The sequence below is a fragment of the Gymnoscopelus braueri genome, assembly GCF_963280865.1.
Source record: "Gymnoscopelus braueri genome assembly, chromosome: 5".
NCBI classification, from domain to species: Eukaryota; Metazoa; Chordata; class Actinopteri; order Myctophiformes; family Myctophidae; genus Gymnoscopelus; species Gymnoscopelus braueri.
This window is the reverse complement of record NC_137606.1, coordinates 45,629,206-45,649,193: the sequence shown is the minus strand read 5'-3', so window position 1 is coordinate 45,649,193 and position 19,988 is coordinate 45,629,206. Positions and strand designations below refer to the sequence as shown.

Below are 19,988 nucleotides of genomic sequence, written 5' to 3'. Positions count from 1 at the left end.
GTTTGCTGGGGACTCCACATCTTGTGCCAACTGAAGACAGCTATTCACTGTTTCTTGGATATTATCACTCTAAAACGCCACACCCAATTGTTCAATTCACCTCTTACCGCTTTGTAATATGGTATCAAGGCGCATTAAACCTTTCATGGCTATAGTTCTCCTGACTGGTTTGTGTTGGTACTTATTCAGTCCCGTCCTCAACCAGCAATTGGATTACAGTCATTACAGTCGCAACGCTACGGCCAAAGACAATGCGTCATGGGTCCATGACAATGACACCACAGCACAGCCGTCCGTGGAGAAGAGTGAACACCTCCCTCCAGGTGTCTATGACAGCTTGAGGAAGAAGATTCCTCAGAATGGAGCTTACTGGAACCGCCTGCTCCACTCTATTCTGAGGGGGATGGACGAGGGGCAAAATAAAATCAGAAATCAGAGTTGGCCTCATTGCAGGGAATCGAGTCAAGAGGTCTTGCTGACCAATATGCACAACTTTAATTCCTACACAGAAGTAGGCCAGGACTTTGTGCAGGGCATGGACTGCAAATCTCCCCCGATGCTGATCGATCAGCCCAACAAGTGCAGCAGGTCAGGCGATGGCCAGACTTTCCTCCTTGTGGCCATCAAGTCGATTCCCTGGAACTTTGCCCGGAGACAGGCTGTGCGGGAGACCTGGGGGAAAGAGGGGGTCTACCAGAGTGGACTGAGAGTGCGCACAGTGTTTCTCCTGGGTAGCTCGTCACTCGACGATCCTGATCTCAGCCAACTGTTGGCATTTGAGGCACAGGTCTTTGGAGACCTGCTTCAGTGGGATTTCCGTGACTCTCTTTTCAACCTGGCCTTGAAACAACACATGTTCTTCAAATGGTCACAGAAGAATTGTCCACACATCTCGTTTGTGTTCAATGGGGATGACGATGTGTTTGTAAACACCCCAAAAATACTCAGCTACCTAAAGTCTCTGGAGCCTACGAAGGCCTCTCAGGCCTATATCGGACAGATTCTTACCTCAGCCTCTCCAATTCGGGACCCTAAATCTAAATACTATGTTCCTCTTAGCTTCTATGATGGCCCATACCCTGCTTATGCAGGAGGAGGTGGCTTCCTGTTTTCGGGTGCCTTGCTACAACCCCTGTATAATGTCTCACATGTCATCCCTTTCTTTCCCATCGATGATGTCTTCATTGGAATGTGCTTTAAGGCACTAGGAATTTCACCTGAGACACATGCAGGCTTCCGGACCTTTGATATTAGGGGGCAAGATCGTGAGAACATATGTGTGCATAAAGGATTGATTTTGGTTCACCAGCGCAGCCCACAACAGATTAAGAAGCTGTGGAGGGGCATTAACAGTCCACTGTTGACATGTTGACATGATCTTGCAATGATGCTGAAATTGTGTTACACCCCCATGGGGAAAATGCCGTAGAAGTGACCAAAAAATCAACAAAGGAAATGAAAAATATTGCTAAATGTCTAAAAGACCGTCTTATTCTAAATGTTGGAATGGCTGTACTTTACCAATAGAAACATAATGTAGAAATGATTCTGACCTCTGCACGAATGGACACATGAAATTACTCTCTCACACCTTACTGTATGATGAGTTGGTCTCATTCAGGAAGACCACTCTAATAATAACATAAAGAATACATTATAAAAACAACAAAGATTATCAGTATTACCATTGTCATATGTTGAAATTGTGATTATGCACTCAAAAACATGTTCTTAGATATGATTAATATAATTAATAATAGTTAGTGTTCCTCCACCCCTTGAGGAACTTTGTTACATTCTAATTACACTTAATGTGTAATTCTCTAATTTTATTGTGTGTAGTGTGTTGTGTATTTTACTGTGTTATAGTGTGTTTCATTCCAGCATAGTGCGGGTGAGAATGCTGAAAGGGCTTCGGGGCTTTAAGAGCGATCTGTTTTGATTTGATCGCTTAAGGTCTTAAGGCACACTGAGTCCGATGCAATTAAGTATTGGTCAATCAGTTTTTTGCACATCTGAAAAAGTGCAGGAATAGAACTGGGATAGATTGAAATAATGACACAACCTCGCAGCTACTTGTCAGAAGACAATCTGAGAATGTGGCTGGATTGTCTGAGCCTGGATAACAAAATGTAGAATTTGATAATCTGGTCCGATTTTGAAATCTGGGAGGGAGGTAACAGTTTTAAACTCCTGAGCCATGATTAAATTAGACAGTTTGAATGAAAAACAATCACAGTATTCTGGGTCCACTGCTCTGCTTCTTTTCCTTTTAGACTAATATTTGTTTAATATATATATATCTTTTTTTTATTATTATTATGATGGCTCTCACTTCCTGTGAAGATTTGTTTTGCCAGAGACTTCATTTATTGGCAGGGCCAATTCTCTCAAACAAGTGAGCTCTGTGATACACCCATGGTGTCTGATGCAGAGAGAAATACTGTAGTTCCCTTTCACTTCTGGTTTCCTTGAAGGACAATCCAATGCAGCTGGTGAATGATAGTTAAGTTTTGTCTTGCAAAACTCAATTACAATTTAAAAGGAAATGAAAAGGGTGCTCCAGTCCAAACATCTAAATTCTCTGTATATTCTCCTATATGTTTTAATCATAATTTTATTCCATCCCAATCTGATCATGCCTAATTCTACTGGAAGGATATAGTGTAGGTTTGACAACCATGGCAGATCTGTATACTGTACAGCATAAATAATGACTTTGCAGCATTTATGGAGCTGAAAGAAACGTTCTTAATACCTCAAGTCAGCCATTGTTGAAACAATGGGAGAAAACAAATTTGAACCCATTGAAATACAGTTTTGTTGTTTTAACCACTTAAGCCATATTTATACTTTACAGTGCCGTGCAAAAATGTCATCGCAATGCATTGTGAGCTTGTAGATCTGCTATGTTGGCTATTTCTGACAGGTTGAAAGTGGTTAATGAAATCAAACATCCTGATTCCAAACATCTTTCAAAATGTGTTATTGTTTTCCAATATGATTGCAGATCTTGGTGTGGAGTCGACTGAGGAGGCATGTTCAATTAGTGCCAGGTGGTCACAGTTGATTCAGTTCAAAGTTAAGCACAGATTGCTTTATTCCAAAGATAATATTAACTGTATTCTAATGTAGCCTATCTGATATTTGTAACAGATGTAACTGTTTAGGTACTCTAGGTCATATAATTTCTTGTTTTGTCCTACGACTGTCCCTTTTTGCCAGGACAGCTTTACTTTGTATTGTAAAATAGACTTTTGATTAACAGCTTGAACTTGACGCTCTTGACTTTGGCTGTTCCAAAGCTATTGCCACATAGTGTACACAACCCTTATCTTTTGTATGTTAGTAGAATACCATACAGCAGTCACTTATTTGTGGTATGTTGTCTAATATGTTGTCTTTTTTACATATGTAATTTTGTTGGGAATGTGGGTATTTTTTTGTTGTTTGTACAGATGTCTCTTTTTTTGTTGTTTGATATTTGTTTTCGATTAAAAGAGAAGATATTTCCTTTCGTTATTATTTATATTTCGTTTTTTTTATTGACTTTGAAAACACCATGTCTTTCTTTCTTTTTTGCACAAAACACCAAACATTAGATATACCGTAATGTATAGAATCAGTATACAGTTGAATGCATTACAGTAGCATCAAATTACAAATCCAACCCTCCAAAATGTGGGCATGTATACATACTACTAGCCTTAAGAAAAAAAGAAAAGGATAAACACCTCAACCTCCACCTTACACATGGTGAACAGTGGGAAAACACCACAACCGCTGCAGAGAACAGTTACTGTACGTTCCTGGATGTCCTTAGAGTACCCTGTGGTTCTCAACCTTTTCAGGCCGTGAGCCCCCAAAATAATCATATTTGAACTGGGGACCCCCCACCCGGACAAGCACTTGGAATTGTAGTTGAGGCATTCGTTTGTTTGACTCGGTTCCGCAGATATATATTGTGAAAATAGCCGATCGACAAGCTGAGATTGAAGATCCAATGTTTGACCAGTTCTTAGAGTATAGTTTGTTGATTACTTTTAATGCAGTAATGGTCTTAAAATGGTCCCCCAAAATCATGTGGGGACCCGACCCACAGGTTGAGAACCACTGCCCTAGCCAATGGAGAAGAAATTAAGAGAGGAAAAATATAACCTTTATTACAGTATTGATTTACAATCGGATGGGCATGAGTATTCATGCCGTAACTGAACCATAACTCTTTCTGATGACTTGTTACTTAACCTATACTGCACTAGGAAAAAAACATTGTGTACATTTTATGTACATTAACAACATCTCCCGGTGGAAGAGAGGTACAGTAATTGCAATGATGTTAAGGATGGCAGCGCATTCTAGTGTCCAATCTCATCATCTTCAGGCAGTAATACTTGGCGACCAGTAGGTGTCCTCCTAACCCAACACCAGGGTCTAAATTTCTCAGTGGAAGAGCAGGGAGATCACCTCCAACCACTGCACATGTTTACTGGTTATATTGTATTATTCTCTACCATACAGATTGGTTGAAATAAAGGCTTTAATCCTGACATAGACACAGGCAATATAGGTAAAATCACAGTAAACCTACTTTCAACCTTCATTCTCTCTAACGTAAGGCACAAAACCCAGAGGTATGCTCTGAATCCAGCTCATCCTTCCCTTCCCATTATTGTGCGGAAAATACACAAAAAATAAAGGGAACACTTTGATCCCTTAATTCTTTTGAGTTTTTTCATGAACTGTGTACATACTGCTAACAAAAAAACTCAAAAGAATTAAGGGATCAAAGTGTTCCCTTTATTCTTTTGAGCAGTATACTTATCAAGTCATATCAAAACTAGAATTCTTACGCAAACAGGAGATGGAATATGAAGATTCTCACTCACTCTCGTCACAGTAAAATCCCAGTGTTACTTCAACCACTATTTTATGCTTTGCCGTATGACAGTTTCACATGACAATAGCCCATTTACAAGTAGGCCTTTCACAATTATTAAGTAATCACCTAATCGCAATTATTTGAGATGATCGCAATTATTTTCATTATCATTTCCATGTTGAAAATGTTTCATACATTTTCAAACATTTTCCAAAAATAGCAGAAATATAGCCCATCAACAAGCTTACAATGGTTGATCTGCTATTTCATATTTTAAGTATAAAATTAATAGATGTCAGTAATTTCTTTGTATATTTAATTTATTTGTCATATCTGCCCTGTGCAATTTTTTATTACGAAGCAACAGAAATTAAGTTATTAAAATCGTTAATTGCAATTATTTCTGTGACAATTAATGGTTAACTTAAATTTCTAATCGTGACAGCCCAATCTACAAGCACAAATCTTTGCCTATAATTAATTAGATGCCCAAAATGTATAGGGACACACACCAGGTTCAAAGTGGTTAACTCCATAATACTAATGTATCCTACATTCGTAAACTCTCTGGAGCTAGTAAGTAACACCAGGGATTTGACTGTGCTCGTTCAACAGATCTCAGTAGTTATTTCTCGTACAGGTCCAGAGGGTAGTGCTCCTTGTACTGTTGGATATGTCTATGCATGTCTTCCTTCTGCTTGATCAGGTTGGGTGTCATCTCCTCGTACACGTCCGAGAACATCAGGTCGATATTGGGCTTGTGGCGCTTCTCGGCCTTCTCGAACGCCTCCATGACCATCTTGCGGGTCTCCTTCCTCCAGCTGCGCTCGTCGTCCTCGCTCCACCAGTCGCGGGCCGTCAAGTAGTGCCTCAGCCGCGAGATGGGGTGGTCCTGCTTGTCCCAGTAGTTGACCTCGTCCACCGAGCGGTACGCCGAGCTGTCGTCACTGGTGCTGTGGTGGCCAATTCTGCGAATCAAGTGTCATCCAAGTTAATTATATCCCATATAAGTGCTTTTCCCCCAAAAAAACTATTTTAGATTAGCCAATTATGTTTAGCCCTTCTCATTATGCCAATAAATCCTCCCACCCGTTTCTGTGTTGTTACCGCTGTTGTTCCCTACTGGCTCACCCTGCCAGTGAGGAGCCCCCACCAGGAGGACGTAGCGCCTATGTCCTACTCCTCCCGCTCAACACCTCCCACCGACAGGTGCTGCCCCAGCCTGTAGAAGTCGCTAGCACAGTGACAAAGATCACCCTCCCCGCCTGGCTTCCCTCCCAATTGTGTTTGTATAGACGCTCTGACAAAAAAGATGTGCCCTGGTGGATTCGAACCACTAGACTGCACTGTGGTGGACAGGTACATTACCCCCTGCGCCACCCGTGCGACCAAACAAACAAACAAACCTGTAGGTCATGGCCTCGATGAGGAAGGGCTGGTTCTCTGCCACGGCTCTGCGCCGGGCTTCCTTTGTGGCGTTGTACACTGCAAACACATCATTACCATCTACACGGATGGACATCATGCCGTAACCTGGCCCCCGAGCAGCTGTGGGAATACACAAACAACGGTGTGTTATCTGGACACATGAATGACTGTAACATAATATGGTCATACAAAATGCATGATAAATATCTTAATTAAACAGATGCAGACACTGGCACTGGTCTCTTACCGATGCCGTCACCTCTGTACTGCTCGTTAGTAGGGGTAGAGATGGCGTAGCCGTTATTACGACAGAAGAAGATTAGCGGGCACTCCAGAGTGGCGGAGAAGTTGAAGCCAGCGTGTGCATCACCCTCACTGGCTGCTCCCTCTCCGAAGTAGCAGATAACGGCACGGTTGGCGTTCTCCCTTTTAAGTGCATATGCAGCCCCAGCGGCTAAAAAAGAAAACCCATTATATTACATCAACGCTGTAGTGACTAACAGCTATTCTAAAAATTCTGAAACTTCAACATTGTCCAACCTAAATCCCATTGTTTTAGGTTGAAAACTGGCAAAGTTTCCCTATAACTTAAGTTGCATGGTACAGTACGACACATACTGTACGCCCCTATCAATAAACACGGGGAAATTATTAGAGCTCGACCGATATATCAGTCTGGCTGATATATCGGTCATTATTTGACTTTTTTGACGGCATCGACAGTTATGCAGTAGATGTATCCCGATTTTTGCCAGACCCAGGGAGTCGGCCTACAGGAGGCTTTGTCGGTCGGTCGGTCTGTCCCTCTTTTCCTACCCAGCCATTCGTCATTTCAACCACTAGGGGTCTGGCAGAACCAGGTCTCCTGGTTTCCCTTGTTTACTTTTACCTTTCAACCTTTCTGACCCTATATTTTGGGCATGTTATTCTGGTTTGCAAAATTTTCAAAACATACAAAAGAATTGCTGATCTACAAGCTCACAACGCAATTTTTGGAGAGAAAAAAATAATAAAATTTAAAATTCTTTAAATGTTCTCAAAACGAATCCAGCTCATCCTTCCCTTCCCATTATTGTGCGGAAAGTACTTATCAAGTCATATCAAAACTAGAATTCTTATGCAAACAGGAGATGGAATATGAAAATTCTCACTCACTCTCGTCACAGTAAAATCCCAGTGTTACTTCAACCACTATTTTATGCTTTGCCGTATGACGGTTTCACATGACAATAGCCCGTACAATTAATTGTCACACAAATAATTGCGATTAACGATTTAATTGTGTTTTTGGCATTGAACATTGGAACATATGATTACAATTTGAATTTCTGTTTGGTTTTTAGGCTTTTAGGCTTCATAATCACAGGGCATATATGACAAAAAAAGAAGTTACTGACACATTTAATAATTTTATACTTAAAAAAAAAAATAGGTAAAATGGCAGATTTTCAGCTAATCTGCTATTTCTGCCATTTTTTTTAATGTTGGAAATTTTTTAAACTAATAGACTATGGGTGTCAAATAGCCATTTGACACCCATAGTCAAATTCAAAGGTAAAAAACAGCAGAGGGCGCTGTTCCTTTTTTTTTACTATGGGTTCCCAGATTGCACTAGCCTGGGACCAGACGAATCTGCGAGTTTGGGTCTGGCACCGCTCCATAGAGAATCCATTTCCTGCTCCAGAAGACGTGGGTAACCAATCAGGGCCCAGTATTAAAATATGGGAGACTGTGATTGGTAGTTGGTTGTAGGTCTAACCAATTGCGTACAGAGCCATTGTTTTGATCCCGCCCCCCTTGGAAAAAAAACTGCCTCATAGAGGCACCAGACTCATATCCACGCAGTGATATAGTCTGGCTACGCGAGGCTAAGATTGCACGGTCATAAATGTCTGAGAGTTAAGTCTGAGTGGTGCCGGTGATTCTGGTTGCTTGCTTGACGATTCTTGTGAGAATCAAACCTCAAATCACATGTCGCTCCACAGAGGAGCGCCCGCCCCGGACCCACCTTGTCATATGTAACCTACAATAGAGCAATTTAATCAGTCTTGGTCCCAGCCAATCAAATAAGACTTTCTGACAGAAAGTCACCCGGGCTGAGTGTCACGCTGTCTCTCTTTCCTCTAAACAGAAGAGACACCTTGTTGTATTTGTTTTCATTTTAGCACCTCACAAAATCACATCCATTCCATACTAGACCTTTCTATTCCATTCCATAACCTTTAATTCTTGAATTTATTCAATTTAGTCTTAAACATATGTTGTTCCTGCATTCTAGTATGCAACTCCTATTCTTGTCACAGTCCTTGAGCTGTATGATGACCTCACAGACTGAAGAGTTCCCAAATTATTTATCAGAACTCTCATTGTGTAAATGTTTTGTTGAAAGCACCAACAGCCATCTGCACAATATGTCACAATATCAATATTGAGGCAATTGGTCAAACATATTGTGATATTTCATACCCTGGGGAATCTGTGTGGCCAGCGGAGAAGAGATGGTGATGAAGTTAAGGTCTTTGCTGCCATAGTGCACTGGCATCTGGCGACCCTTTCCAAGGTCATCAGCGTTGGCGTAGCACTGAGACATGAACATATCCAGTGGAAAGCCGCGGTACATCAGCACTCCTACAGGGGGCAGTGAAAGAGCAGTTGAGGGTATTTAGTGAAATGACAGAAACACCAGACAGAGGAGAATCCACCAATAATCCAGTGGTGCCTAATCCTTACCAGCTTCTCTGTACTGGCCGAAGACAAGGTCACTGGGGTCAAGAGCTGCAGCACTACCAATGTGTGTTCCTTCTTCACCGTAGTTGGTCATATAAAAAGAGATCCGACCCTACAGAAAAGACCTCTTTAACAAAACCTCATACGTACTTAACGATGGAACAACCAACATAACATTTTGTCATATCTCAATGAGCTAAGGTTTTGTTCAGAGCAAATTTGAGAATCATAAAAAGATGATTTTGCTGTCAGCAGATTACATTCAATTCTTCTCAATTCTAGTAAAAAGCATTACTAATACAATTTGCTAAATTTTCATGGAAACTGACCACACAACTGCAGGAAATGCACTCACCTGTCTCTGAGATTCGTACAGAATCCTATCCATGGTATTGAGCATGGTCATCTTCTGATAAAACTTTAATACAGTCTCTTTGGGCAACTGGTGAAGAAACAAAACACAGAAACCATTAACCCTGCCATTGTATCATGTGCCATACAGTACATGTGCTAACACAATAATTCTACATATTACAGTAAATGTATTACTGTGGGCTCAGCTTTTTACAGAGTTAAAAGGACAATACTGCAATGAAATGCGATTCAAAAGGCCTTTTGAACGGCCCACACAGAAAGATCCAGTGTTCATTTAACTCAAATGGAACCAAATGGACCTTTACGGGTGTGTAACTCAGTCTGAGCGTTTATAAATGGAGCCAAACGGCACCCAATTTGGTTCCATCTGTACACTCTCAAGAGTTAAATTAACGACTTCAACCCCAGCATCCATATTCTAGGGGGAACATTAGCCATGAATAGCCGATGTACAAGCTCACAACGCGTCACATTGTGAGCTGGTAGATCTGCAATTTGTGGTGAAGAGATTTGGTACAGACTCAGAGCCATCTCAGGTCCAGTTTAAGGGCATGTACACACTGCAGGACCTTAAAGTGGTCGGGGGGTCATCTGATCGTTAAGCATAACACACTGCAGGAGTTTATTTCTTGAAATCGGCTGTCATAATATCGTTGTGGTTTTCACAACACGATTGATCCCCGACAAGGGCTGACACACTGTAGGATAGTTCACTAGGATGCTATCTCCAGAGTCAGACCCAATACATACATTTGTGTTTATTCCAATTCATTTTAATCGACGTATCCCGTGATATGCCTCTCTCCCTCTCCCTCCCCCCCTCTGGCCCTCTCTCTCTCTCTCGCACGTCAAGTGCGCTGAAGCAGTCAGTGACAGTGCTGCCATGTCCGCTTATTATAAGCGACTTTGGGATTGTTTTTCTGTAAAGTTGCTTGCAAGTGTAGTTGCTCTTTTGGCCTTGTTTCCTAATGTTGTTTGAACCAGTTGTTCTCAAACAGAGGCGCAGATCTCCCCCTTCTGAAAATATGTTGTGCCATAGACCCCCATACAAGATCTGTGTGGATTTGGAAAATATTCCACAATTTCCCTCCCCCCCAAATGTCTTCTTTAAAAATAGCCTATCTACAACGTGAGCTTGTAGATCGTCTATTTTCAAGTATCCAATGTATTTGTATATAGGCTTAAAGTGCTCATTTTCACAAACCTGGTTGCTTATTTCTCTCGCAAAATCTGGCAACACTCACAGACAAGGACACACACACACACACACACACACACACACACACACACACACACACACACATCGCTCGCTCTTTGTGTCTTTCTCTCTCTCTCTCTATCTCTGTGCAATAGTCTCAAATAAACATCCCCCCTTCGAGCACGCTCGCTCACTCTCATTCTGTTTTATAATAATGTTTAACTTAATACAGGACTGGACGGTAACTATGCGAGGGATCTGTTTGTTGTGGTCAGGTCCACCGACCTTCCATAGCCGTGCATCTCCTGGCAAGGTGGTCGCAGCTCCTTTCATACTGTACGATATTGTCTGCTGTCCTGTCTGGGACACATCTGAATATCTAACATGGTAGTTATCTGAAAACGGTCGGAAAGCCGTCGCAGAGCGGATAATCGCGGCCACATCGTCTCGCGGAACCTTTCACACACAGCGAGCATTAGCTCGCCGATCAAAGGCCGATCTGTGTCAGATCGGGAGGTTTTGTCGGCGAGCGCCAAAAAAGGTCGGCGATAGCAATATCGTACCATATCCTGCAGTGTGTACCTGCCTTAAGTGTAGAGGGTTTAAGTGTTTAACCCATTAAGACTTGGAACGCATTTGTGTCATTTTAAGACTTCTTTGGTTATTCAAAAATAGCAGATATACAAGCTCATAGCGCGGCACCGAGTGCCGCGCTATGAGCTTGTAGATGTGCTATTTTTGAAGAATCGTGAAAATGTGTGCAAATCTTTGTATACATTTTTTTTTTTAAGCGAACATTTGTAACTCAAATCTTTGCTTCTGGGGGTCCCTGGAACTAAATATTTTGAGATGGGGGTCCCCACCCAAATAGAATTTTTGGGGTCCTTGAGCTAAACAGGTTTGAGAACCACTGATATTATAGCAACATATGCGTTTCATTAAACTGTGTAGAATCGGCCTCAGGTCTTAATGGGTTAACACTCAGGGCTTTACACAGCGCACCTGTGGATCTTCAGAGGGGTTGATGATCTGGCCCTGGCGGTCCATCACGCGGTACACCGGGATACCAGAGATGACGTTGGGCTCAATGAACTGTAAATGGTCCACAAACTCTGCCGAGGCTCCAGGGAACTGAGGCTTATCCATGGCGGGGTCAAAGGACTCTTGACGGTGCACCGACTAAAAGAAAAAATATTTCAAATAAACAGTGATACAGTACGCTGTGGCCACCCAGAAGTATACACATAGATATGGAATAAAGAATGATCATGAACATTGGTCTGTATTTGTCAACAAGAACAAGTCTCTAATAGCAAGAGAACAATCCTAACCGACGCGGTTGAAAAACCATCGAATTTCATAGTCAATTAACCTGTCCATTTGCAAATTGTTCAGATTTTTAGATCACGACACAATGTTAAAATAAGACAATTAAATCACACAATTTTCACACAGTAAAATGTACTGTATCAAAATTCGTGATGAGAATTTACTCATCTCATCATGAATGAACCCAGCCTTTTCTTTCCTAATATGGAACAACTTGGGCCTTGAACCTTGAACTTGGGAGTTATAAATATCACACATTCGAAATGTACAGAATACATCACTAAACATGTACCTCCTGTGTTTCACTCTTCTGCTGCTGTTATGTTGTTATGATGACATTTTGATTTATCTCATCTTATAAAACATATTCAACTTATTATATATCGTTTCAGTGACAGACAGTAACCAATATAACCAACCAGTATAATAATATAAGATCATAGCTTTATTTCTCTGATCAGACAATGTAAGCATGCTTATCAACCATTCAATTATACTTGAATGGTTGACAACATGTTGTCAATTATCTGTGAAGCATTCTAGCCTATTTAAAGATTTTGTTTTTGGTCATTCTAACCAGATGGGTGACATTTATCCAGTGGTAGACTAGAAAGTAACTAAGTACATTTACTCAAGCACTGTACTGTGAAATTAATTTTATAACTAGTCAATTATTATATTATAAAACATACATTAATCACTTCAGCCCTATTTTATACATAGGCTATTTGAAAATAGCCGATCTACAAGCTCACAACATGTCACTTCGCGACACGTTGTGAGCTTGTAGATCTGCTATTTTCAAAAAAATGTGTACTTTTACTTTTGGTACTTTAAGTATATTTTGATGCCAATACTTTTGTACTTTACTCGAGTAACATTTTGAACACATGCCTTTTACTTGTAACAGCTATCTTATATTGTGGTATTGCTACTTTTACTTAAGTAAAATATCTGAGCACTTCTTCCATCACAGCATTTATCTTTATTCTAGTTAGAATGAAGTGATGGCATTGGCCACACACCCCTGAGTCTGACCAATCATAATATAGCAAATGAATGTCGTTCGTTACATGGCTAAAGAAGACTAGCTTACTAGCTTTATAAACATTAAATCACAACACTATGTGATAATGTAAGGTTAAGGTTGGTGTCAAAACATTTAATTTGTTTAACAATCAATAACCCAAACAATTATCTATTGCTGTTGACGTAGCTTTAGCTCTATTAGCTTGCCGGAGAATCAGTTACACCGAAATTGGTTGGTCTATCGACTTCTGAGACGCCAGGGGCCGCTGTCGTGAAAAGTCGGGGATATTTCTGCTTGGAAATACTCCAGTACAGTAAAAGTACCTCAAATTTGAAGTGAGTACAGAACATATACTTACTTACTTTACACCACTGGTAAAAAGACATTTTTTTTTTTTTTAAGTCACCGTTTCGTTTCCTGCTGCCGTTCCTTCTACGTAACAGCGACCTCTGGAGTCACAGGAATCAATGGGTCACCAGTGTCGGTAAAACACAGCCAGGCGACCTTACCTACATGTTATCTAAACTAAAAAGCCCAATAAAAGGTTCTCTTTTACAAACACACACATCCAGTCCAACTCACATTGACCCTGAAGGCCCTGTGCTGCAACGGCCTGGCAGCCTGCAGCCCTGCAGCCTGACGAATCATCATTCTGACCATCATGCTGCTGCTCCTCACGGCCGTCGCCATATCTGTCAAGTCTGACTGTGACTCTTTTATGTTGCAGTTGATTTGAGCTGCAAGCTGTAATAATCGTAGAAGATGAGAGAACAGTATAGACTTTTATAAGTGTCTTCTGTTGTAAACTGGACCACAGAGACCACGACGGAGACGGGGGTCGATGACACGATTCCCTGCAACGATCACCTCAGGAAGGAGATGGTCCGATGATGCGAATCTTCCTTGCCCTTCAAGGTAGAGGTGAAGGGAGTATGGGCAATAATGGGACGCAGCCGACGCGGCCTCCCATACCTCCTATCTAGGCTTGATCTCAGCATCTGCCACCTACCTTACCCACTAGTGAGGTACACCTGTATGAAAAAGCAACACATTATTTTTTGGGGGGTCCCCGTGACAATGTAAAGAGGACTTTTAAGACCTTTTTAATACCTCAACAAGACCAAAAAAGCTCACAACATGCTATTTTCATAATTTATCTGTGGAACCGAGTTAAACAAAATGTAATGGCTCAACTATAACGCCCAGGGCTAGTCAGGATGGGGGGTCCCCAGTTCATATATGATTATTTGGGGGGGGGGTCGCAGCCTGAAAAGGTTTACTTTTGAGAACCATATATATATATATATATATATATATATATATATATATATATATATATATATATATATATATATATATATATATATATAGTTTTTATGGTATTTACTCCACTCTTATAATAACAGAAATAATGAAGTTGTGGAAACTTGGACACAAAAATACTTTCACCCACTCTTTTATACCAGGCTGTAAACTTGTGATGTGTTAGCACTTGCAGCAAGCAACTTAGATGAATTTAGTTTGTGTAGTATGTGTCTTTGACTGGTTGAATACTTCATTAACAGTTTGCAAAAAAGGTACAGTGGTACAGATTTGTACAGATGAAGTCCACGATCACAACACCAGAGGCAGCTCCACGGATCATGTTCAACCCAGATTTGGCTCAAGGGAATGAAGTCGTTCTCATGCTATTCAACAAAAATGTGGAATGCCCTTGGCCTTTCCTCTTGTACATATTTCTTATTTTTCATACCAGTAACCTGTAAGCTGATTGTATGACGTTCTGTATAGTCGTGTGTTTATCTGTCTGTCTCATTTGATTTGTGTGCGTGTGGATCTCATTTTAAACAAGCTTATATAGTGCTTTATGAGCCTTCCAGATTAGTAGACCTTGTATTGTGAATTTGTACTTCCATGTGTTGTTCTCGTGTCTTACTAAATAAAGTACATCAATTTATACAAATGGATGCTTTAAAAAAAAATCTATATAAGGACTTATTTCCATTGAGGTCCTGTGTATTCAATTCAATAAAATGAAGTTGAAAAAGTTGAATTCATCTGCTCTTTTCTCACATTCCCTCAGCGGTATAGAGGTAATAAGGGGAAAGGAAAGGTGGCAGTGAAAAGGTTTGGGACGCATCCATAAAAAAAATAGGATGGCCTTGCTGATGTCATCATTACGCGTCCTGAGCAGAAAAACATTAATTTACGTCACACAGGAGCGACTGTCCATGCCTCTGGTTGAACAGAACATCACGATGGAGAAACAGGAGCTTCAGAATGTTGTTAAATTTAGGGAGTTTGGCTGCGAGCAGAGCTTACTGTCCAGACCCGACGGCTCTGCCTCCTTCACACAAGGTCTGCATTCATTATTACTATTGGTTGGTTGATTGATTGATTGATAGGAGCAGATTTATACGCCATCGTACCATGGTGTTGCTTGCTGACAACAACAGATTAGTTGCTGTACACTGTACACTGTACATGTATAATACATTGTGAAACCGTGCAGTGTACGGTTTCACAATCATAATTCATTTCATTTGTTCGTCACTCTAATGTTGCAGCTGGTGAAGTTGGAGATGATTTCATGTGCTGCTGGGTAGCATTACATTATTTATCACATGTTTTTGTCTAATAAGTAATAAAGCTATAGCTGTCAAATAATTGTAGTGGAGTAAAAAGTGCAATATTTGCCTGAGGCTGAGATGTAGAGTTGAGTAGGAGTCTAAAATATTATAACAAGCAAGTAAAAGTACCTAAAATGCTATTTAAGCAGTACTGATCATCAGTACTGTTATTTAAGCATTACTGATGTGCCTTGGGCACAAAAAGTTTGAAACCCACTGATAATACTGTATGCATTTATCTCACTTTGTCTCTGTACCATCTCATGTAACATGATGCAAACTCTGTCCTGTGCTCTTGTGTCTGTGTGAAGGAGACACCAGTATATTGGCAGGAGCGTACGGCCCAGCAGAGGTCAAAGTCAGCAAGGAGATCTATGATCGTGCAACGTTGGAGGTCCTGATACAGCCCAAAGTAGGACTGCCAAGTGAGTGAGACATTATTTGATTTACACCTCGTCATAGTTGAACTCGCCACACGTAGTAAACAGCAGGTAACTTCTGTCCAGTCCATGTAATGGGCTGTGCACTGTAAAAATCCTCAGCTGCAATCTGTAACTTTTATGTCCAACCCGACCTGGTTCTCCCGCATGAGAGACCACATTTCTATCGCTCAGGCAAGAAGCTATCCCAGCTTGGCCAGATTAGTCGGGCCCGCTCGGTTGTGATTGGATTTTGCTGCCCCCTGTTGTGGGGCACCAATCAGGACCCAGTATGCGAATATGGGGCGGGTTTATCACCAGAGGCATTTTATTAGTCTGGCCATGCCAGGATACTACTTGTCAACCAGTACGTGTCCTCCTACTACACAGGTTCTAAAATATCTCAACAGGCCACATTAAAAGGGAATTCCATGACACTACGCAGTGTCACTGGAGCTTCTAAATTTACGGCATGGGGGATTTTACAATATTTAAGCGCTGTGTTGATGAATGAGAACCTGGCCTCTCTATTTTGCACATGTTATATATGCGAAGAATTTCAAAAATAGTGAAAATAGACTATCTGCAAGCTCAGCAAAGCACATTGCAATGCGACCCTTGTGAGAGTGTAGTTCGGCTATTTTCGTCACACAACACTGTCGTGAGGTGTATAAAATAGTGGTTAATCACTGAAGTGTTTTTCACCCCATCCACTCTTGTCCGGTGTGTGTGAACAAACGTCTGTCTTCCATCTTTTTGTTCTTCCTCAGGTGTCCGAGAGCGAGCGCGAGAGCAGTGCGTGCGTGAGACATGTGAGGCAGCTCTGCTGTCTTCCCTCCACCCTCGCTCGTCCCTCACTCTCATCCTCCAGGTGGTGCACGATGACGGCTCAGTATCCTTTTTCTTACAAATTCATTTTCTGTAGATTTGAATCGTTTCGTTGACTTCTCATGGGGAACGGACAACACGTGCAAGCTTTTTATAACCATTTTCTCATTCTGAATATTCTAGTTATTTAAAGCCACTCTTCCCTTCCACAAGTCATACAAGATATCTAAGATCACTTTCGCTTTCATTTTTGGTTTTATTATCTATGCACTGATTTGCTACCTGAAAATATTTTTTGCGTACTACACTCACTTTGAGCTTTAAAGTGCATGTGCACGGTAATACAGCATTAGGGATTATGGATGAAAAGGAAATCAGGCTCACAATATTGACAAATATAATGTCTAACTCCCAAGAGGCTGCTATTTCTTTTCTTTAAAAAAAGTATATTTTGGGGCCTTTTTCTGCCTTTATTGATAGTACCAGGCGAGAGTGACAAGAAACAGGTAGAGAATGCAGCAAAAGTCGTCGGGATCTGGATTTGAACCCGCGACACACTGTCAGGCTGCATTAGAGCCTATATGTGGTATGCGCCTGGACCGCTAGGCCAGCGGGCGCACCAAGAGGCTGCTATTTCTTATGAAAAAAAAAAGAAAAGTATTTCAATGCTGCTTAGAATCTCAGGCCCAGATGAAACGTCAGCACAGGCGATGTGCAATGAAGATTTCTACCAGTAGAGGGCAACATTGAGCCACTTCTAGGGCATGAAACATTAGTTTATTGCACACTTGCTTGCTCATCATAACTGACCAGGAAGTTTACATTTAAACAAAGACAGGCAAGTTATATCAACAACAACAGAGTCATTTGGCGTCGTCACCCTTTATTTATTTGTTAATCTTTTATGTTTTATGCATTGACAAAGAGATCATGCTGAAAAAGCTGTGTTGAGTTCATATTTGAGTTGTGTCGATGTCTTGTCTGACATTCAGAATTGTTATTGCCAAGTGTTCTTCCTTATCCAGGACGCAGCTTTTATCTTGCTGCTTGAATGCTGCCTGCATGGCTTTAATGGACGCAGGCATGGCCATGAGCTGCCTGTTCTGTGGAGTCACCTGTGCCATCGACACTGACGGTCAGATCATCACTGACCCCACTGCAGCTCAGGAAAAGGTAAATAGATCATAATGGGAGCATATTGTCCTCTTAACACATTGAGTGCCAAAAACGGCCCTGGACGTTTTTCATAATCCAACCGTTGAGTGACAGTGATTTTTTGAGAAAAGATTGACGATTTCAACGATTAAAAAAATCGTTAAATACGCTGGCACTGGCTGTACCCTGTTTTAAAAACCTCTGACACTCAATGTAATGAACCCATTAAGACCTGAGGCCGATTCTAAAAATGTCTTCTAAATCCTTACAGTTTTCTGAAAAACGTATGTTGCTATATTATCAGTGGTGCTCAAAACCTTTTCATGTCAAGGACCCCCAAAAGGACATTTTCAAGATTAAAAAAAAAATAGCAGTTCTACGTGACGCGCTATGAGCTTGTATATCTGCTATTTTTTAATAGCCAAAGTATAAAATAATGGTTGAGGTGGTTAAAATCTAAAATGACACAGATGCTATCCCGGTTTTAATGGGTTAATTAACAAAGTTGCTTTTGTCAAAGAATAGATCTGATCATTTCTGTGCTAGATCAGTGATTCTCAACATGTTAGATATGCATGGGGCCACCCAAATCTACACAGGAAAATCCTCAGCGTTAATTGAACTCAGTTACAGACCGATAAGGTTCCATTTGGTTCCTAAATATCATTTAGCTGGGGACCCCACGTTGAGAACCAGAGCGTACCATGGGTTTGGTAAACGTCCTCGTTGAATATGTTAACTGAGTCCCCGCCCGTTGTCGCTGACCTCACAGGAAAGTCGAGCTCTGATGACCTTCGCCATCGACAGTACGGAACGCAGGGTGATGATGTCATCAACCAAAGGATCGTTTTCAGTCCATGAGGTCAGTAGGTCAGCGAATCCCGGGGTAGACATAAAAGTAGAGGCCGACCGATGTATCCGCCTGGCGGGGGATATATCGGCCATTATTTGACTTTTTTGACTACATCAGTATCTGCAGTTATGCAGCGGATGTGTCCCAATCATTATACGTGGGTGAACATTTTCAAAAATAGCGGATCTACAAGCTCACATGCAGAATTGTAGATTAGCTTTTATAGATCGGCTATTTTAGAAAATGTTGAATAGGGCTTTAAGTGGTTATTTGTGTTTATTTGTTTGCTTATGAGTTAAATCAAAGTTTTGTTGCGATTTTTTTTACAACATCGATCAAAACATCGATTGATTGATGGTCTTGGACTCTCCAAAATTGGGATCGGCATCGGACCCAAATATCTGGCATTGGTCGAGCGCTACATAAAAGTTACATATTGCAGCATTGCGATGTGAGAGTGCGGTCTAGCCGAACACCAACTCGGAACTCCAGAATCGCTGCCCTCCACAATCTCCTATCTAGCATCAGGGTCATGATGAGCTGTACAGTGTTGTTACAGTAGCTAAGCCATCCCGCCGCAGTGCTTCTACGTAGGTGGTGCGCTTCTTTGCAGCTTTAAACGTACACATCTCTCTGTGTTGTGTCCACACAGCTGCAGCAGTGTATAGCCGTCAGTCAGAAAGCATCAGAGAAGATCTTCCAGTTCTACAGAGAGTCCGTCAGGCGGCGATATTCCAAAACACTCTGAAGAAGAATCTGACCTCTTATTCCCTGTTTGATTTGTGTTTTGTTTACAAACCATACAAGTCTTTTCATATTAATAAATGTTCATTTGGTTCATTTGGATTGCTTCCTGACTATGTGTGTGTGCGTGTGTGAGAGAGAGAGAGAGAGAGAGAGAGAGAGAGAGAGAGAGTGCTTGGGGGACAGAGGAAGGGGGGCACAGAGTGTAAAAATAAGCTTTTGCTGTAGTTAAAAATGTGACCTTATTTATTTGTTATAAGATGGCGTCACTCAACACTTGATGAAAATAAGTAATTGTAATGCTACAACACCATCATTACAACAAGGTACAGTGTAAATTCAGACCAACAAGGGTGCATGTGGTTAAACTGCTACACATTAACACAGCTT

At 41.2% G+C, this 19,988-nt stretch overlaps 3 protein-coding genes across 3 annotated transcripts; 2 read left to right on the top strand and 1 right to left on the bottom strand.

Annotated features, from left to right (window-relative positions):
• Window positions 1–443: 443 nt before the first annotated feature.
• LOC308085662 (N-acetyllactosaminide beta-1,3-N-acetylglucosaminyltransferase 2-like) lies at window positions 444–1,372 on the top strand (the record flags this gene model as incomplete). The annotated part of the gene is made up of 1 exon (XM_080428901.1): window positions 444–1,372. Exon 1 carries the CDS (start codon window positions 485–487, stop codon window positions 1,370–1,372), a length of 888 nt encoding a protein of 295 aa, XP_080285027.1. The 5' UTR covers window positions 444–484.
• Window positions 1,373–4,143: 2,771 nt separating this feature from the next.
• Window positions 4,144–13,882, bottom strand: bckdha (branched chain keto acid dehydrogenase E1 subunit alpha). Its single transcript, XM_080428898.1, has 8 exons — window positions 13,552–13,882; window positions 11,613–11,789; window positions 9,393–9,479; window positions 9,041–9,149; window positions 8,777–8,938; window positions 6,558–6,764; window positions 6,289–6,430; window positions 4,144–5,850 (listed from the first exon to the last, which is right to left on the bottom strand). Exons 1-8 carry the CDS (start codon window positions 13,657–13,659, stop codon window positions 5,508–5,510), a joined length of 1,335 nt encoding a protein of 444 aa, XP_080285024.1. The 5' UTR covers window positions 13,660–13,882; the 3' UTR covers window positions 4,144–5,507.
• Window positions 13,883–15,197: 1,315 nt separating this feature from the next.
• On the top strand, window positions 15,198–19,694 carry exosc5 (exosome component 5). The gene is made up of 6 exons (XM_080427908.1): window positions 15,198–15,327; window positions 15,911–16,024; window positions 16,789–16,910; window positions 17,879–18,019; window positions 18,774–18,863; window positions 19,507–19,694. Exons 1-6 carry the CDS (start codon window positions 15,201–15,203, stop codon window positions 19,600–19,602), a joined length of 690 nt encoding a protein of 229 aa, XP_080284034.1. The 5' UTR covers window positions 15,198–15,200; the 3' UTR covers window positions 19,603–19,694.
• The last annotated feature ends 294 nt before the right edge of the window (window positions 19,695–19,988 follow it).